The sequence below is a fragment of the Arvicanthis niloticus genome, chromosome 8 (assembly GCF_011762505.2).
Source record: "Arvicanthis niloticus isolate mArvNil1 chromosome 8, mArvNil1.pat.X, whole genome shotgun sequence".
Taxonomy (NCBI): Eukaryota; Metazoa; Chordata; class Mammalia; order Rodentia; family Muridae; genus Arvicanthis; species Arvicanthis niloticus.
In genome coordinates, this window is record NC_047665.1 from 14639600 (window position 1) to 14659327 (window position 19728).

Here is a 19728-nt window from a genome sequence, read left to right on the forward strand (position 1 = left end):
ACAGAGGGAGAAATGGGTCTGGCTTAGCCTAGGGTAACCTTGTGATATTGTTTCCTACTAGGGCTCTCGCTCTTCAGAGCAGCTACCTTCCTGCCTGCTACTTGAGGGACAATGGGACCCTTCTAGGTCAGAGAGAACAAGTGGGAGGCTCAGAGGACCTTGAGGCAGAGGCCAGGTAGGGAATCACGTCTGTGGCCTGTCTTCACCCATGTGTGGTTCTGCTAGGTGGAGACAAGCCACAGACATAGTTCCCTCTCTTCTGGGGCCATCCTATGACTACCATCTCCTTGAGAGTCAAAGCTGGGATAGTTCAGGGGTCCTTCCCACCTCATCTTAACCACATGATCATAAGGAGAGCTGGCTCACATCCACTCCACAGCCAGTTAGCTGGTGGTGGTGGTGGCTTCAGATGAGACCATCTTGATGCACTTTCCACTACAGAAGTGGCTCACAGAGAGCCACCTTCTCAGGAAGCACCTCAGAACCTTGACTTGCTCCATGGCAGCCTCTCACCCCCCAGGGTGGCCATGGCTGGGTGGACACAGAATGGCTTAGGCACTACAATGGCCAGGTTGGCACTGACCCACAATTCCACAGGCTTTGGCAGAGCACGAGGACGAGCTCCCGGAGCACTTCAGGCCCTCTCAGCTCATCAAGGACCTGGCCAAAGAGATCAGGCTCAGCGAGGTAAGGCCATGCCAGGGTGGTGGACCTCCGGGATGAAAGTGGGCCCAAAGCCTGCCAGGACGGAGGACCCCGGGGCCAAGGTGGGCCTAGAGCCTGCTAGGGAAAGGTCTCTGCTTAGAGAGTGCTCAAGGAGAAGAGATGAAGGGAGAAGGATTGAGAACTCCAGGTCCAGGCTTGGAGTCTGAACCTGGAGGAACTAGACGGCCTCCTGGGGCTGGATAGGGCACAAGAGCCCCAGGAAGTCGGGGACTAAGGGACTGTGGTCTGGGACAATGTGAGGGTTATGTGAACGTTTCTTGATGTTACTGGACACAGTGATGAGCATGTCACTTCACAATGTGCGACAACTATGAATGTGTCACACAGTGTCAGCTGTGCATGCCTTTCTGGAATGACTGCCTCTCCCAACATGCCTGTGAGGGTTTCCTGAGTCCTGGCATGGTCTAGAGGGAACACAAATGACCCTCTCCTTTTCCCGCACCAGAATGTCTCCAAAACTGTCCGACCTGAAGTAAATGCTGTCGCCTCCTCAGATGAGGTCTGTGACGGGGACCGGGAGAAGGAGGAACCGCCATCTCCCATTGAGGCTACCCCACCTCGATCCCTCCTGGAGAAAGTGTCCAAAAAAAAGACTTCCAAGACTGTGAAGATGCCCAAGCCATCCAAAATTCCCAAGTCCCCCAAGCCCCCCAAGCCCCCCAAAACCCTGAAGCTCAAGGATGGAAGCAAGAAGAAAGGGAAGAAATGCAAGGAGTCAGCCTCGCCCACCATCCCCAACTTGGACCTGCTTGAGGCTCACACAAAGGAGGCACTGACCAAGATGGAGCCACCTAAGAAAGTAAAGGTGGGCTCCTGAGCCCCTCCCTAATATGCTGAGGCACTGCAGCCTCTGCCTTGGGCCAGACCAGGGTGACAGCTTTGGATAATTCCTCTTTGCTCTCCTTTGTTACTGGGAGGGTAAGGGAGATGAGCTGTAGGAAGGTCTCCAGAGAGTACTAGGGTCATCTGGCTCTTGATGAGTTTGCCCAATCAAAGTACTTCCCTGCCTGTGCCAGCCCTAGGCCTGCACTTCTAGGCCCAAACCCCAGGTAGATCCTGCAGAACAGTAAGGCCCCTTGGAGAGAGAGGACAGAGGGTTTGTGCTGTGGTGGGACTAGAACCCAGGAGGGCCACTGAATTGGTGCAAGGCCAGGTTGGTCTTCTCATAGAGGCTTAGTTTCCCCAAGTACTAGAATCCACCCCTGAAGCTAAGGCTCTAAAGATAACAAGGCATTTGTTTGAGGATACTAGGAGAAGGCGGGGGGGGAGGGGGGTGTCTGAGCCACTGTGGACAGGGAGAGACAGGCTCAGTAAAGGTTCTTACTGAACCTGTGAGATTAAGGACTATTGGTCGTGAGCTCCTTCCAGGACGAGTACAGTTCTCTCCTACATTTTGGGGGCCATCCTCATGGCTTGTAATATTCCATTGGTGCTGTTCTTCTGGAGCAAGGAAGGAGGAAGAGAGAAAAGGGTGGGTCTGTGGGTGGGTAGGTGGATGGGTGGGTGGGTCACCTGATGGGCAGTGGGTAAATGGATAGGGATGGATAGGTAGGTGGATGGGTGGACAAGAAATGGGAGACTAAATGAGTGAATGGATGGGCGGATGAAGGAATGGATGGATGTGCGTGGACCAGCAGGAGTGACTGGTCTCCTCTGCTGTCGTAACCCCAGCTCACTCCCCTTCTGTGTCTACCTTTGGGTCATGGCTACTCTGTTTGCAGACCCCAAAGAGCGTCCTGAGTGTTCCCAATAAGGACACAGTCCACACGCAGAATGACGTGGAAAGGCTGGGAATCCGAGAGCAAACGAAGAGCAAGTCAGAGGCCAAGTGGAAGTACAAGGTGAGGGTGGGTGTGGACCTGTGCCGGGGTGTGTGTCTGTCCCAGAGCCACGAGGAAAGTCTGTGTGAGCCTGGAGTGACATGACCTCCTGTAAGTCACCCTCTGTAGACAGCGTAAAACCAAGCATGTCATCTTCTCCGTCTCCCTCCACTGTCTTTCATCTTCTTTGCGGTCCTGTCTCTGGTCTGTGTCCCCATCCCCTGAAGCTGGGAAGCCCCCCAGGGTGGGTCCTGCATGCGGACATGCATGCCACTTTCCTGAGCATGTTCTGCTCCCCAGGTACACCCACTAGTATGGGCTGGGATACTAGTGTCTGAGCCCAGTGGCCTCAGGGACAACCTCGGTCTTGCTTTCAGAACAGCAAACCTGACTCGTTACTGAAAATGGAGGAGGAGCAGAGGTTGGAGAAGTCACCCCTGGCTGGGAACAAGGACAAGTTTTCCTTTTCTTTCTCCAACAGAAAACTCCTGGGGTATGTGAGAGCCTGGGCTGGGTGGGGGTAATCATGCAGTGTCCCACATCACATGCATGCCCCACGCTGTGCATGCACTCCATGCTTCACATAGCAAATGCTGTGCATCACCCTGTACCATACAGGCACCCATATCACTTCCCATAGACACATCCATCACTTGTACACTCCTATGAACATTCTAAATCAGACTTCACTCCACATGCCCATGTATATATGCCATCATACATGGCACCATACACACATGCACACACACACACACACACATACACATACATTACATCATATTCTCTGCTAACACCGTTTACGCCAGACATGCATCCCCCACACACCGTGACACATACAGACATTTTTATACCCTCATCATATACCCATTCTGTACTTTTGTAACATGTCCATCCCACAGGCTTCTCACACCCTATACTCCATGTGCATGTACACAAACATATACATATATATGTACAATGCATGTACACCCTATGTCATAGACACATCACACGTACGTAACCACACTGTACACTTGGTTGACACCCTTGTGTGGCTCTTTTCCAAGACACTGATCTTACTGACTGCCACTGTGCTCTATGGAATATCCTTGTTTCTGCCTCCAGAACAGTCTAGCTGCAGGGTACACAGAGAATACAGCCTTAGTGAGGGCCAGTTAGGCAGCAGGAAAACCCTGACAGTGTGGCTGGCATGAGCTAATGTTGAGGATATAAGTAGGGGTCGGGACTCATGTCTCTGAGCCCAGTGGCCAGTAGGGCCGGACAGTGCACACCCAGTAAGTTCATGAACCCATATAAGCTTATGGCTATGATGGGTGCCATGGAGAGGGATGTGTGGATTTGGGTGCTGAGGACCTCAGGAGATGTGCTGAACTGAGAGAGGGAAGGCTCCAGCTTGGGAGCCAGGTGAGCCTCAGCATGGCCCCTACGGCCTTGGTTCCAGTTGTGGACAGGAAGAGTGACCGCCAGGCACCAGGCACCATGTCACACCCATAATCCCCACCCAGTGTAGGTGACAAACGTGTCCTGCTGAGATATCCCCATTGCCTGCAGGAGTGGCAGCCTCTGTTTCCTTTTCTGAGAAGGGAGGAAAAGGAATGTGGGTGATGGAGAGACAGGGCTAGGGCCCCCAAGTACTCAGTTAGCCAGTAGAGTGGAACCCACGTGGGCCTGGTCTTGCTATCCTGATTTGATGAGTTTGCTTCTGTCATTTCAGTAGAAGTGCCCCAGAGAATGTCCCAGAGAAGCTGTCCCGTGATACAGTTCTATGACAAGGCCATGTAGTTTAGAATATGCAGACAAAATGAATGAATGAGCCACTAGAGGCATGCGCATACAAGTGTGGTGTCTGTGGCCCAGCTTTTAAGACAGCAGGGTGACAGCCTTTCCTGAGACTGCTGGAGGCTGCAATGGCCTGGTGTGCTGTCTGTCAGTGTTGCAGGCATTTTCTTCAGCTTGCTGTCCCGCCACCTGTTGAGAAAAGTGTGTCGTGAAGGCCTAGGCAGGTCCAAGCCAGATCTTCTCCTGGGGAAAGCACAGCAGCCCTGACTTTCCCTAGCTGGAAGAGAGATACACAGTATACCATAGTCCAGTGGCTACACTGGGGCTCAGACCTGAAGTGCTATTGTTTGCTTTTTCCCTAAGTAACTGTGCAAAAAAAAGATGAGAGAGTTGGCCCTGCTCTCACCTGAGATTTGATTTAAACTCTGGCAGTCTGGAAAGGAGGGTTACGAGCTATGCTTGTCAGAACCAAAGCACATCCTAGAACCTCGGTTGCTTAGATCTTTCTCTACAGCGCATGACTGTGTATCCTGGGCCTCATACCAGGTGACATGGAATGAAGGAGGAGGCTGTAGATTAGAGGATGCCCCTCTCTGTAAGCAGACTTCCCACACTGGAAACTCAGGGTTGCACAATCTCTGACCAGCTGCTTGCCTTCCAAGCCGAGGCTTTCTTCCAGGTCCCTGTGAGAGTCTATTGTCTGCTGGCCTTAGGCCCCTGGGGTCCCATTGACCTATCCCTTTTACTCTAGCTCCAAGACCCTCAGGCCCCCGAGCAGCCCTGGTGTGTTCGGGACCTTGCAGAGCTTCAAGGAGGACAAGGCCAAGCCCGTGCGGGATGAGTATGAGTACGTATCAGACGACGGCGAGCTGAAGATTGACGAGTTTCCCATCAGGAGGAAGAAGAACACCCCCAAAAGGGACTTGTCCTGTGAGTCTGGTGGGTGTGGGCAGGGGGCTCCAAGTGGTCTTGGTCAACCTCCTGAAGGTCTCCATTTGACAACTGCCTGCTGTGCTTTCAGTCTTGTTAGACAAGAAGGAGGCTCTCCTCATTCCCACCTCGAAGCCAAAGCTGGACTCCGCGGCATACAAGGTGAGGCTCCCAGCCTCTTCCGCACCTCTGCGGCACACTTCTGCTTGATGTGCAAGGACAGCCACCCTCCTGCTGTCCATGGGCTGGGCTCAGATGTGGGGTTGGCATAAGAGGGACATGGTCTTGCTCAGTCCTTGGCGCCAGGGCTGGGGAGCTGCTCCTCTGGACCTGCCCATGGATAGATAAATGCATCAAAGCTTGTCCCCAGGCATGGGAATGACAGGGAGTAGTTCCCCACCAGCAGGGGTCTTACACCAAGATGACCTCTAGCTGTCTCTCCAGGACAAAACAAAGGATCATTGCTAAGGTCTCATGTTTCCTGGGGAGCCCAGGAGGAACCCATACCAGTCCCCTCCTGAGCCACCTGCTGGGATAAGCTTATTCAGGCCAGAGGTTTATAGCCCCAGCAACATCCTGGTTGGAAATTCTGGGGCATTCTTTGGAAAAGACCCCAGGGTGTGAAGGCAACTTTAACCTTTGTGGTTTTGAGGACCCTAGGAAAAGCTTGGCACCCACTTCTGTCTCATGAGGACCTCACCCATAGCGTGAACCTGAGACTGCCCTGTAGCATTCATTAGGACAGAACTCTTTAAAACCCACTTCCCCCTAAAGGGAAGAATTACCCGCCCCCCAGTGCCCTGCCCTGACCACGTGCTCTGTCCCTGGCTCCACAGAGTGATGACTCCTCTGATGAGGGCTCTCTGCACATCGACACAGACAGCAAGCCAGGCCGAAATGCCAAAGTGAAGAAGGAGAGTGGGGGCTCGGCGGCAGGCATCCTGGACCTGCTGCAGGCCAGTGAGGAGGTCGGGGCGCTCGAGTACAACCCCAACAGGTGGGCCCTGGCTGTGTCCCACAGCACTCAGAGAACATGGCTGCCCCTGGGCACAGGCCCCGTCACATAGTGGGATGGGAACAGGCTAGGCTCTGATGGCTGTGAGCTGGGCTTGTGGAGCAGCAAGGATAGGCTTCGTTTGACTCTTGATGGCCCCAGTTAGATTCATGCGTGGTTGGCTTGGGTTTTAAGCATTTGACCATTGTTATCTCTCATTGAAACTTTAGTGGCATTTCCGGGTGTGGCACTGACAGGTGGGACTGAGGGGTGCAGCCTATACTCCCCCAAAGACCCTCCACAGCACACATCAGGAACAGTAGTGCCCTCTCAGCTCTTCAGTTAAGTTTAGCTTCAGACTCCATTTGTATAATTGGGGAACCTGAGCCTCAGGGAGCTTGGCCAGCCCTCCCATGGCTCGCAGCTTGGAGATAGCAGAGCCAGACCCAGGCTCTGGGCTGACCTCACTTGGAGGCCCAACTTGGGGCTACTAAAGAGTTGTTGGGTGCTGGGCTATGTCCACTTGTGTGTGCTGGCTCCTCTTGGTCCCTCATTCAGGAAGAACCCTGCAGGCCCATCTCGGGTTCCTGTTCCTTCATCTGTCTGAGCTGTTTTCACATAACTGCCTGAGGCAGCAGCCCACCCCACTGAGGCTGCTCCAGCAGGTGGAGGCCTAGGTCAGGCCTACTCAGAGATGACATGAGATTCTGGTAAGGCAGATTAAGGACTTGATTGAAACAAGCTTTTGCTGAATTAGTTGGCCATATTTCATTTCATAGATTGCTGTTTTGAATGCGATATCATGTTCACAGCCAGCCAGCCAGCCCGAGGCACTTCCTAGTGTGGGTAAAGCATACTGGGAAGGGTGTGCGTGGCTCTGGGCACAGGATCCTGGCTTATCCTGGCATGATACAGTGAGAGCTTTGGTGGCCACAGGGGGAAGCCTGGTTGTGGCTTCTTCTCATCGGAGCACCTCCACACTCAAGTCTGTGGCCCTGGACAGGTGTCACACAGTCTCTGGTGGTGGGGATGCTTGACTTTCGGGAGAGTATCCGTGCTAGCTAACATTTCAATGGCTGATCTCAGAGACTGAGAGACGTCCTCCCACCCCCAGCACCCTGGATCCCCCATGATCCTTCAATAGAAAGGCCTGGGAAGTTGGAACATAGGGTGAACCTGGCACCACTTAGGATGAGCGCAGACAGGGCCAGGAGCCTTGGCCCTAGCCAAGGTACCCTGTTCTGGGTGCTATGAGGGGAGAACTCTGGGTGGTGTGGAGATGAAACACTGAGGAGGGTATTTGAGTCCTTATGTATGAGGTCAGGCAGGGGTTGTCTGCTAATGAGAAACCAGAGCTGCTGTGGCCCCGTGCCCCATGTCTGGGAAGAGTGCTTTGTAGACCCCACACGTGTCCACACACGTGCCTCAGAGGCCGGCCGGCCCCCTCAGCCCGCCGCAGGCAGTTCCTCTCCCAAAGTCTCCCAGTTGGAGCATAGGTCAGTTTTTGATGGTCCATTTGCACTGTTTTAAGTACTGACTGTTTGGGGAAAAAAGCAGCTGAAGAAAATACGGAGGAAAATATGTTAATTTCTTGTGGCTGGTTTGCTTGGTGTTTACCGCTATGGGAGAAGGAGGGGATTTAGTATGGTAATTGGAGGATTAAAGTATTATTTTCCATGCTGACTAGTTAAACTTTGTTCATTGATTCTCCAGCAACCTTGTAGATAGACAGGCCAGCTGGGTCTGGGGTCACCCAGATGGCGTGGGTGGGAAGCTCATGTCCACATGGGCTCTCATAGGGGTCCTGCATCAATGTTTAGGATCCTTGTGGTGTGTGTCTTAGCATGTCCCTGTTGCCTGGGTTGAGGATGGATAGAGCATTGCACCTTGAGGGTATAATAAGGTGAGCTATTTGTTTCTGCCCGTGCTCAGAGAAGTCCCCAGACTGGCACAGATGGACAGTGCAGGGCAGCTGCTGTCCTGCAAAACACAGCCCTGTATTGTGCACAGGGCCAGGCAGGCTAACAAGGGCGGCTCCAGCATGGTTTTCTGCAGAACTCAGGGCTGTGTGACTTGGCCTTCCAGTATGGCTTTGGCCTAGGAGGCAGCCTTCATAGAGGGCTGTGGAGACACTGGCTTCCCTCTCCGCAGGCTCAGGAAATGTCTCTTGGTCCATGGGGCATTAGCCTAGGAGATGGCTTTTGTCCAAGCTTGCCTGTCTGGTCTCAGTGGAGCTGTTCCATCTCTCTGACCTCCCCCACCCCCAACAGGGCCTTCTCTAGAACCCTCGTGTTCTGAGCAGTAGCTTTCCTAGGTCCCTGTTGGAGCTTCAGAGTCCTTCAGCCTGTACATAATGCGGTCTGCCCAGCACTGTCTCACACATGTGCCATCTTGAGCAAGTGGAGGGAGGCGGGGATGTGTGTGTGTGTGTGTGTGTGTGCAGATACTGTGCTAGAGGGGGGATACTATACTGGAGGGGATACTATACTGGAGGGGATACTATACTAGAGGGGGTACTGTGCTGGAAGGGGTACTGTGCTGGAGGGGGTACTGTGCTGGAGGGGGTACTGTGCTGGAGGGGGTACTGTGCTGGAGGGGTTACTGTGCTGGGGGGTACTGTGCTGGAGGGGGTACTGTGCTGGAGGGGGTACTGTGCTGGAGAGGGGATCCCTGGCTGCAATGCCATGCTCTCACTGCCATTTATCACTGTGATTCTGGTCCTGGGCCTGCCATGAGATCATCTCCTAACAACCTTCTTTTCAGAGGCCATGATGCTTTCTCCTGCAAAGGTCTTCCTAAAAGTGTTCCAGATATTTAGTTGAGGTTCCTAGGTATCCAGGCTAGAACAAGGGAAAAGCTGAAACTAAAGGGCTTTGATGCAGGAGTCGCAGGAGAAGAGGTACCATGGAGTGCAGGAGGAGACAGTGTGCCTCTGGACCCTGACCACTTAGGTGGCTCGTGTAGCAGGTGTCCCTGGTACTGGTAGTGTTTTTCTTCAACAGCTGGAATAAGCCATTCTTTTCTAGGCTGGGCTCATCTGAGCTAGAGTAAGTACCAGAAAGCCCCAGAGGGAGCTCCCGCTGGGCCAGGTCTTCACGGAGCTGGGTGGAGGGGAAATTTAGCTCGCAGCCTGGCTATCGTGTGGTTATTTGCATCCTGTGCTGGACCTTGACACAGAATCTCCTGACAGGACATAGGTGTAGGTATTTTTAAAGCCGTTCAGGTGGTTCTAGCTCAGACAGATGGGAAGCCTAGGCTGGAGGAGGTGAGTGGGCTGGGCCAGCACAGGACCCTGAGGAAGCTAGAGCTAGATTCTGTTGGAGATCCCTGGCCATCTACATCTCAGGTGGAGATTGTGGAGACCACCCAGAAGCCACCCAAGACCTAACCCATGGGGTCTTTGCAGTCTAACAGCAGCCAGGCTCATGTCTGTGGGATAATGGTGAGCACTGCTCCCTGAACCCGGTTTGGGATGCTCTTTCTGGAAGGCAGTACACCAGTGCACTCAGGTGGAGGTGAGGCATGGGGCAGTAGATAGGGGCACTGCTTGAAAAGCACAGAAAGAGCATGGCAGACAGGACTTGGCAGAAGAGTGCAGTTGGAACCCTGTGGTCAGTCCTTCATGGAGGGACCCAGAGAAGGGAGCCTGGCTAAGCTGAGGCATGGCTGTGCCTAACCAAGAGATGTGAAGATGCAGTTAGAGATGTGTGTGATACCGGTGTGCACGGTCAAGGTGCAGGGCGGAGTATAGGTGTATACAGGTGTGAGTGCAGATACAGCTGTAGATGAGAGTTCTGGTGTGGCTGAGGGTGTGTGCAGGTGTAGATGGAGGTGTAGGTGTAGATGAAGGTGTAGGTGTAGATGGGGTGTAGGTGTAGATGGGGTGTAGGTGTAGATGGGGTGTAGGTGTAGATGGGCTGTAGGTGTAGATGGGGTGTAGGTGTAGATGGGGTGTAGGTGTAGATGGGGTGTAGGTGTAGATGGGGTGTAGGTGTAGATGGGGTGTAGGTGTAGATGGGCTGTAGGTGTAGATGGGCTGTAGGTGTAGATGGGCTGTAGGTGTAGATGGGGTGTAGGTGTAGATGGGGTGTAGGTGTAGATGGGCTGTAGGTGTAGATGGGCTGTAGGTGTAGATGGGGTGTAGGTGTAGATGGGGTGTAGGTGTAGATGGGGTGTAGGTGTAGATGGGGTGTAGGTGTAGATGGGGTGTAGGTGTAGATGGGCTGTAGGTGTAGATGGGCTGTAGGTGTAGATGGGGTGTAGGTGTAGATGGGGTGTAGGTGTAGATGGGGTGTAGGTGTAGATGGGGTGTAGGTGTAGATGGGGTGTAGGTGTAGATGGGCTGTAGGTGTAGATGGGGCTGTAGGTATAGATGGGGCTGTAGGTGTAGATGGGGTGTAGGTGTAGATGGGGTGTAGGTGTAGATGGAGTGTAGGTGTAGATGGGGTGTAGGTGTAGATGGGGCTGTAGGTATAGATGGGGGTGTAGGTATAGATGGGGTGTAGGTGTAGATGGGGTGTAGGTGTAGATGGGGTGTAGGTGTAGATGGGGTGTAGGTGTAGATGGGCTGTAGGTGTAGATGGGCTGTAGGTGTAGATGGGGGTGTAGGTATAGATGGGGTGTAGGTGTAGATGGGGTGTAGGTGTAGATGGGCTGTAGGTGTAGATGGGGCTGTAGGTATAGATGGGGTGTAGGTGTAGATGGGGTGTAGGTGTAGATGGGGTGTAGGTGTAGATGGAGTGTAGGTGTAGATGGGGTGTAGGTGTAGATGGGGCTGTAGGTATAGATGGGGTGTAGGTGTAGATGGGGTGTAGGTGTAGATGGGCTGTAGGTGTAGATGGGGTGTAGGTGTAGATGGGCTGTAGGTGTAGATGGGCTGTAGGTGTAGATGGGGTGTAGGTGTAGATGGGCTGTAGGTGTAGATGGGGTGTAGGTGTAGATGGGGTGTAGGTGTAGATGGGGTGTAGGTGTAGATGGGGTGTAGGTGTAGATGGGGTGTAGGTGTAGATGGGGTGTAGGTGTAGATGGGCTGTAGGTGTAGATGGGCTGTAGGTGTAGATGGGCTGTAGGTGTAGATGGGCTGTAGGTGTAGATGGGCTGTAGGTGTAGATGGGGTGTAGGTGTAGATGGGCTGTAGGTGTAGATGGGCTGTAGGTGTAGATGGGCTGTAGGTGTAGATGGGGTGTAGGTGTAGATGGGGTGTAGGTGTAGATGGGGTGTAGGTGTAGATGGGGTGTAGGTGTAGATGGGGTGTAGGTGTAGATGGGGTGTAGGTGTAGATGGGCTGTAGGTGTAGATGGGGGTGTAGGTATAGATGGGGTGTAGGTGTAGATGGGGTGTAGGTGTAGATGGGCTGTAGGTGTAGATGGGGTGTAGGTGTAGATGGGGTGTAGGTGTAGATGGGGTGTAGGTATGGATGAAGGTGTAGGTGTAGATGGGGTGTAGGTGTAGATGGGGTGTAGGTGTAGATGGGGTGTAGGTGTAGATGGGGTGTAGGTATGGATGAAGGTGTAGGTGTAGATGGGGTGTAGGTGTAGATGTAGTGTAGGTGTAGATGGGCTGTAGGTGTAGATGGGGTGTAGGTGTAGATGGGGTGTAGGTGTAGATGGGGTGTAGGTGTAGATGTAGTGTAGGTGTGGATGAAGGTGTAGATGGGGTGTAGGTGTAGATGGGGTGTAGGTGTAGATGGGGTGTAGGTATGGATGAAGGTGTAGGTGTAGATGGGGTGTAGGTGTAGATGTAGTGTAGGTGTGGATGAAGGTGTAGATGGGGTGTAGGTGTGGATGAAGGTGTAGGTGTGAATGGGGTGTAGGTGCTCGTGTAGGTGAGGGTGGGATGTGAATAGAGGTGAGAGTGAGTACAGACGTAGGTGAGTGTGTGTGTGTTCAGGTAGAGATGAGGATAGGGCACAGGTATAGATGTGGGCTTGGCGAGGAGTGGGTGTCGATGGAGGATGAGATGAGCATCGGACTCATAACTCGGACATGAATCACCTTGGAAGAGTGTGTCGTGGGAAAGAAGTGGGGACTTCTCCGTCTCAGTGTAGGACCGCTGGGAAGGAAAGCCCCTGGCCAGGTCTGGGTGTGGAAGAGCATAGAGAACGAGCAGGACTCAGAGGCTGGAACTCTGGCAACTGAAAAGGTGTGTGACCTGGTGCATTATGGTCCAAGATCTGCTCCCATCTGCATCGTGTCCCCCCCCAACCCCGGAGTGTGACAGGGTATACAGAGGGGCCTGCCAGACCGTCTCCACTGTTAAGTTTCCAGCCCGTATCATTCTGTTAGCTGCTGGCTACCCAGGCCAGAGAGTATACAGCCATGAGCTTTGGGCTACAGTCACAGCACCTGGACTGCAGACTGTGCGCGGTGGGTTGTGGGCTCTAGTCTGTGATCCAAATGTCCTGGCTGTGGGCCAAGGGACATGGCTGAATGCCTGTTGTTTCTCTCTGTCCCCAGCCAGCCCCCTGCCTCCCCGAGCACACAGGAAGCCATTCAGGGAATGCTGTCCATGGCCAATCTGCAGGCCTCTGACTCCTGCCTGCAGCCCACATGGGGCACTGGCCAGGCCAAGGGTGGTTCACTGGCAGCCCATGGTGCCCGGAAGATCGGTGGTGGCAACAAAGGCACAGGCAAGCGTCTGCTGAAGAGGACTGCCAAGAACAGTGTGGATCTGGAGGACTATGAGGAACAGGACCACCTGGATGCCTGCTTCAAGGACTCAGACTACGGTGAGTGAGGCTGCAGGCAGGGCTGCTGCCTGTAGGGGGCAGCACTGACTAGGAACACACCAAGGAGGCCCAGGAGCTACAGTCCAGACTGTAAAATCCATCTTGGGCTGAGTTGTGGTAGTGCACGCCTTTAATCCCAGCACTCTGGAAGCACAGACAAGGTGAATCTCTGTTCTGTGTTTTGGGCCAGCCTGGTCTATATGAGTTCCAGGCTAACCAGGGATATACAGTGAGATGGTATCTCAAACAAAACAAAACAAAACAAAACAAAGCACTATCCTTTGGAAGCCTGTCATTCTGTGGCCTGAGTAACTGCTACCATCCTCCATTTCAGAATATCTTTCCTATAAGGAAACTTTGTCCCCATCCACAGTTCATCCCTCCCCAGCCCTGGCCACTTGTCATGTACTTCGGGTCTCTGTGGATCTATTTTGGACACATCATCTAAATGGATCATATAACATGTGACTTTTTGTGGGCCCATGCATACTGTGGCACATGCCAGAATTTCCTTCCTTTCTCAGGCTGAGTAATATTCTTTGCTCTATGTAGGAAGTAAGTCCATGTATGCCTTCATCCCTGGGCTCCTGGGCTCACCTTTTGGCTGCTGTAAACAGGCATGTACAGACCCTCTTGGGACCTGTACTCTCTTTCCTGGGCTATGTTTCTGGGAAGGTCCTGCTGGGTCATAGATGTATTTAGCTTTCTGAGGGCTTACCTGACAGATGTCCATGCAGCTGAACACTTATCAGTGACAGAGCCTTGGGGTCACTGCCCCCACGCTATCCATAAGCTGGAAAAACCAAGCCTTAAGAATGACCCTGCAGCCATATGTGAGGTTAGAAACCAACAAGGCTCTGCCTTCTGTAACGGGTACAGGCACCATGCTTCCTACTAGAAGGCCCTGCCTGATGCAGGCACCTGATTTCTCATACCTCACCTCAGCAGACATCCCAGCTTGTGTCAAAGGTGCCAGTCCAGGCTCCCAGTGCTCAGGGTTGACTCTGGTTTAGTCCAGGGCCTTCCTGATAGCCAGAAGATTACTGCTCTTCACTGTGAAGGTGAACTCCTGAGAGGGGGATCGTCCTGCCCATGCTGAACAGATCTATGCCCCTTGGTGGGTGAGCCCTGCTTGGATAGATGGCTGACAGCAATGTGAATCCTGTTTCCTCTCTCTGTGGGGGCAGAGGATGCCAGGTCCTACTGCTACCCACAGAATCACCAGTCTTGGAGGTTTCTCAGTTGGCCTTGTTGGTCAAGGGAAGCAAGACCCACAGTGTAGGAGTTGCTGGGGAGTCCTGAGCCTAGGAAGCTCCACAGTGGCCGTGCAGGCTGCTAGGCAGGCACCTTCTCCCAACCTGCTGAGGGGAGGGTCTCAGGGCTTCAGGTACAGTGGAATCAGGCTGGTCCCCTCAGTCTCTCACTCCCTACTTCAGCAGCCCCCCAGAAGGGCTGCATCTCACAGGCTCCAGCCTGGGGTGGGTGTGAGTGGCAGCCTGGGCAGACACTCTCCTGCCTTGAGTGGGTATTCTTGTTATGGCAGCTTCAATTGCACAGCAGGTCTGAGAACCTAAGGACAGGTCTGGAGCCACCACTCAGGAAGGTCACTAGGCCACCGCAGCCCCACCCCCTCCCTAGGCCTGGCTACATGTGACCACTCAGGGGCTTGCTCTCCTATGTCTTCCTCAGTTTACCCCTCACTGGAGTCTGACGAAGATAACCCCGTCTTCAAGTCCCGGTCAAAGAAGAGGAAAGGCTCAGATGATGCTCCCTACAGCCCCACAGGTAGAGCTGGGCCGGGGCTGATGTGTGGCCACTGAGGACATGGGTACGGCTCTAGGCATTTCCAGAGGAGATGGGTCAGCTCCCCATAGGGCCCTGGCTGTGGCTTCGCTGGGTGTTTTGGAATCTCCGAGCCTAGACCTTACTCTAGAACTTTCTCCTCTCCAGTGTCATCTATAGGAAGATCTAGGAGGGGCACCCAAAACATGAAGGGGTGGTGAATGGGATCAGGCGTGTCCATCTCTCAAGGTCCCCTGCCTACCTGGTTTCCTTTGCCCAGTTTGCTGGGCCTCCCATACTGCCTCATAGATACTCCAGTGTGGCGCCATCTTGGGGAGAGTAGATGCGTGTTTCTTCCCACCCAGAGAGTTAGATGCTTGTGGCCCCCCAGACTCAGAGATGGTCTGGGATGAGTGGGCCACCACTTGCAGAGCTGATTCATTGGCCTTTTCCTCGTCTCTTCTACAGCCAGGGTCGGTCCGTCAGTGCCAAGACAAGACAGGCCTGTGCGTGAGGGGACCAGAGTGGCCTCCATTGAGACAGGGCTGGCCGCTGCTGCAGCCAAGCTGTCCCAGCAGGTGAGGAGACTGAAGGGCTCTTGCAAGAGTAAGTCTCCGTTGTGTGAACTTAGCTGACCTCTAGACACTTCAGCCATTGTCTCCGCGTGGAGACATGCGTGCCAGGGCTAGGAATTGTCAGGCAGGAGGGTGGCTCCAAACTCCTGAGTAGGTGCAGGGAGCCTTATCCCAGATAGGCACCTCTCACTAACATGGTTGCTCTCTGGTACCTAGAATGCCCTTGGTAAATGCCTCTGGGGACTGCTCCCATACCCAAAAGTCCAGGGACTTTTAAGTGGTGCACATAGGCAGGAGCTCTGGCTTATCTCTACCTGTTCCCCTCCTCTCACTGGTCATTTGTTGGCAGAACTTACAGTGGGCACACATGGGCCAGGCTTCCTGCCCTGGGTTCGCTGGGAGAGGCCTCTCGGCCACTGCTCTCCCAGCTTCCTACCTGGTGGAGGTCTGAGCCCCCTTAAAGCCTGCATCTGGGTTGGGGCAGAGCTGTCTGTGCCCCACTCTGATGTACCTGGGGCAGATGATGGGTAGCACACCTCCACGCTTTGTTCTTAGGAGGAGCAGAAAAACAGGAAGAAGAAGAACACCAAAAGGAAGCCGACTCCTAACACTGCCTCCCCCTCCATCTCCACCTCTGCCTCCGCCTCCACGGGTACCACCTCGGCCTCCACCACCCCAGCATCCACCACCCCGGCCTCAACCACCCCAGCATCCACCACCCCGGCCTCCACCAGCACAGCCAGCAGCCAGGCCTCACAGGAGGGCAGCTCCCCCGAGCCCCCACCTGAATCACACAGCAGTAGCCTGGCTGACCACGAATACACAGCAGCCGGCACATTCGCAGGGGCCCAGGCTGGCCGTGCCTCCCAGCCCATGGCCCCTGGAGTCTTTCTCACACAGAGGCGGCCTTCTGCATCATCCCCCAACAACACTGCTGCCAAAGGTACCCCTTTTGCCCCGTCTGCCCCCGCCCTTAGGAAGCACACTGCAAAGGGGATTCTGGCCCCAGGACGGCAGGTGCTGGGCATCTAAGACAATTATGTCCCTGCATCTGCATGGCCCCGCCCCCCACCCTTCACTTGAGTGTGTGCCGCTGCTCTGCTTAGTCACCTGAAAGACATAGGCTAAGGTCAGGAGAGTCGGCCTGAACAGGGCTCACTGATAACAAGCTTCAGGACTAGTTCTCACTCAGGGCTCTGGTTCAGGCATTTGCCACCGGTGAAGCTGGGTGTGATATGAGCCAGGCTGGTGGATTAAGCCTCTCTGTGGGTTAGAATATCATACCGGTAGGTCAGGCCCTGGGGAACCCCTGTGGCCTTCCTTATCCGGCCTACCTATACTCCAGCCTGGGCCTAGTGGTCAAGTTTCAGTGGCATGGTTACTCACTGGTGGCATTTGAAATGGCCTTGTTGCTGAGGTGGGGCCTCACATCTTAGCCATGCCATCCTGAACCAAGCCCACCATGGTCCCTGCACCTCTGAGCACTTTGGGTCCGTGGGGGAATTTCTGAGCCCAGGGCTCAGCCTAACTGGCTGATTTTACAGGGGTGGGTGGGGCTTAGGGGGTCTGTGGGATCCTATCCTCCTGTAGCTGTCACTCTTGGTCTTTTTAAAAAGAATTTCTCCCCCACCTCTGTAGGAAAACGTACAAAAAAGGGCATGGCCACCGCCAAGCAAAGGCTTGGAAAGATCTTGAAGATCCATCGGAATGGGAAGCTGCTCCTCTAAGGCTTGGGAAGCCAGGATCCTTCTGCTCTGCTCAGGACCCCCGGAGCCCCGCTACAGCAGCCCCTCCCAGGATGGTGGCTGTGCCGCCTGGCCCAGGGAGGGCCTTGCCTCCTCCCAGCCTCCTCTTCCCAATGCGAGCATCTGTCCCTTGAGCAGGTGGAGCGAGCGGAGCATGGCCGTCCCTTGTTGTGAACATGGACATCCTTTCTCGAGTTGCTCAGAGTGACCTGAAAGTGGCCCTGCCAATTTAAGGATCATTCTGGTTTCAGGACAGCCTCCAGGCTCCCCACCGGAGCCTGGTGACCTCTATGGCTCTGCTTGGGAGCACGAGGCCTTCAAGGAAGGTGCAGTGAGCCACGCTCACCAGCCCGAGTCCGAGCTGGCCCCAGGCTGGCAGCCTCCAAAGGCGTAAAACAAGGCAAAGGACACAGAGAACGAGAGGATCTGTGGGGTATTGAATGTCCCCTCCCTCCTCTTCCTGAGCAAGTCTTACAGCACTTGACCAGTGAGGAGAGGTTACCCCAGCTCCCCGGCTGGCAGGTAGCAGGCTAGGTAGTGGGTGTCACACCCCAGATGCCTGGGGACATTTGGGCTTGTCAGGACCTACAGCTAGGTTGGTGTGTTAGTGGGTGGAGGAGCCACTGTGGGGTCACAGGGGAAGGGTGACAGCTCAGCCACGTCTTAGGGTCCGGGGGACCCAGGCTAAGCCACGTGGAGGGGCCCCACTCTGGAACAGCACTTCTAGGCCAAGCACCCTGCCCTGAGTGGGCACACAGGTGAGCAGGGCCACAGGGCTGGAGCCAGCATGGCAGCGCTTGTCTGAGCCCCTGGGTGGCGTCATGAGTGTGGGCCATCTCAGGTGGCGGTGTCCACCCATCGACATGGAGGGGCTGGGTTTGTTTCTCAGGCAATCCTGTATTTTCATTTTAGATGTATTTCCGGAAGCATATTTTTCATAGAATGTAGCGTGTAAATAGCTTTTTAAATGACTTCTTTTTTACAAGAGCAAAAGTATCTCTAGGAATTTCTTTCTATAGAGTCCTTCATTAACCTTTATACGAGTTTTTGCTCCCCCACCCCCTTCTCTGATGGATGGTCGGGTTCTGGCCCCCACCCCCTTTTCTTTCCTTTCCTTTTGTTATTCCTTCTTATTTTCCTCTTAGGAACTAAGGTATTGCCTGAAAAACAGCGGCGCCTGTGCGGCCTTACACTCTGTCTCTCAGAGCGGATAGTACAGACCCCCTTCCCACTCGCCCTGAAGCCGCGTCTCCAGTCTCACACCAGCTCTTCGATCTCCTTCGTGTGTGACGAGGGTCGGGGATGCAGTTTCTTTGCTAGCACCTTGTGAAGTATTTGTGTTTCGTGATGCTGTAATTTATTAATGTTTGTAGCTTTTTATATTTGTACATTTCTTATGAGGTTTGTTTCTACACCCGTTACCTGGATGTGTTGTCCATGAGGAGATGCAGCTTGGCGGAGGCCTTATCCACTCCCACTTGACCTGTTTGGAGGGACGCCATCCCCAGGGCCCGGGGCTGGGAGAGGGGCATCTTGCAGGCCCCAGGCTTACTCAGAACTGGTGTTTTTAAAAGTTTCCTTGACCCTGTCCTTGTGAACATTTCTATAATCTTAACCCGGGCATCAAGCTGTTCTCTCTCTTTCTCTTTTTAATTTTATTATTATTTTGGCGACATGTACATTTCTAACAAAGTTTATCGTGGCTATTAAAGTGTTCTATTTCCCCGTTCATATTACTCTTGTATCGAGTTCATGAGGTCTAAGGCAACTTAGACCAAAGTTTTAAAAAAGTAAAAATATTTCAGGTTTTGTACAGAACCATGTGTCTGTCGTACTTGCCTCCTCCGCCGCCCTTCTGTCACCCGTGGGACACATGACCAGCTGACTCCAGTGGGCTTTGGCCAGGTGCATCCTTGGGTAGCAGCATCTTTTAACCCCCATTGATGCCTGTAACAAGCTGACAGAAGCCACCTTGCTTGTAACATTCACTGAAGTGACAGCCGTTTGCCATGGAGATGATGGGACAATGCCCTAGGCAAGGCTGAGGGATGAGTATCACCTCTGTCTGGGGAGGAAGCTGATGACACCCGGTGAGCAGCCACAAAAAGTGGCCCTGCCCACTGGCCACAACCTGCTGAGCTGGTCTCTCTGCTCTTCCAGCCCCATATAGCACCCTGGTGTCAATCAGCAATAATGACTGGAGATGGGGGTTGCCTTCCAATTTCTAGATAAGGAGATGGAGATGTGTGTAGCTGAGGTCATGCAGGTACAAGGAGCCAGCAGGAGACCTCTCTGCTAACACCCTAAGCAAGCCTTGAAGCAGATCCCTGGGGATGGATATGAACTGGTTGGTGTGATTCCTTGTCCCTATTGACATGTAACATATCACATGGCCTTGGGTTGAGCCCCTTTAAGCCTTATGTTTTCTGGTGCCTGCTGAATGCTCAGAAGAGATACTTCAACACATGTTGTGTGACTGAGTCCCTTTTGGGGGTAGGGGGAACAGCTACATAACCTCTTCCATGAGGGTGGGCCCCAATGTTGCCACTAGGTGGCGCCTTGGGCCCATGCTGAGTTGCAGGCTTCAGGCACCTGGGTGTGTATACCCCTACATGCCCTCAACCCTAATGAGCCACAGGACAATCTGATG

At 53.7% G+C, this 19728-nt stretch overlaps 1 protein-coding gene across 2 annotated transcripts in view; it reads left to right on the forward strand.

Annotated features, from left to right (window-relative positions):
• Phf2 (PHD finger protein 2) overlaps nt 1–18896 on the forward strand; it is a 70618-nt gene extending 51722 nt beyond the window's left edge. For both annotated transcript variants that reach the window (XM_034510044.2, XM_076939067.1), the window contains exons 11-22: nt 598–687; nt 1172–1531; nt 2448–2567; nt 2924–3039; nt 5077–5255; nt 5347–5417; nt 6092–6252; nt 12705–12976; nt 14666–14761; nt 15227–15336; nt 15889–16276; nt 16972–18896. In XM_034510044.2, coding sequence (XP_034365935.1) covers nt 598–687; nt 1172–1531; nt 2448–2567; nt 2924–3039; nt 5077–5255; nt 5347–5417; nt 6092–6252; nt 12705–12976; nt 14666–14761; nt 15227–15336; nt 15889–16276; nt 16972–17060 — 2052 coding nt within the window. In that variant the 3' untranslated portion in view covers nt 17061–18896. The remainder of the gene's footprint in view (nt 1–597; nt 688–1171; nt 1532–2447; nt 2568–2923; nt 3040–5076; nt 5256–5346; nt 5418–6091; nt 6253–12704; nt 12977–14665; nt 14762–15226; nt 15337–15888; nt 16277–16971) is intronic.
• Nucleotides 18897–19728: the final 832 nt, after the last annotated feature.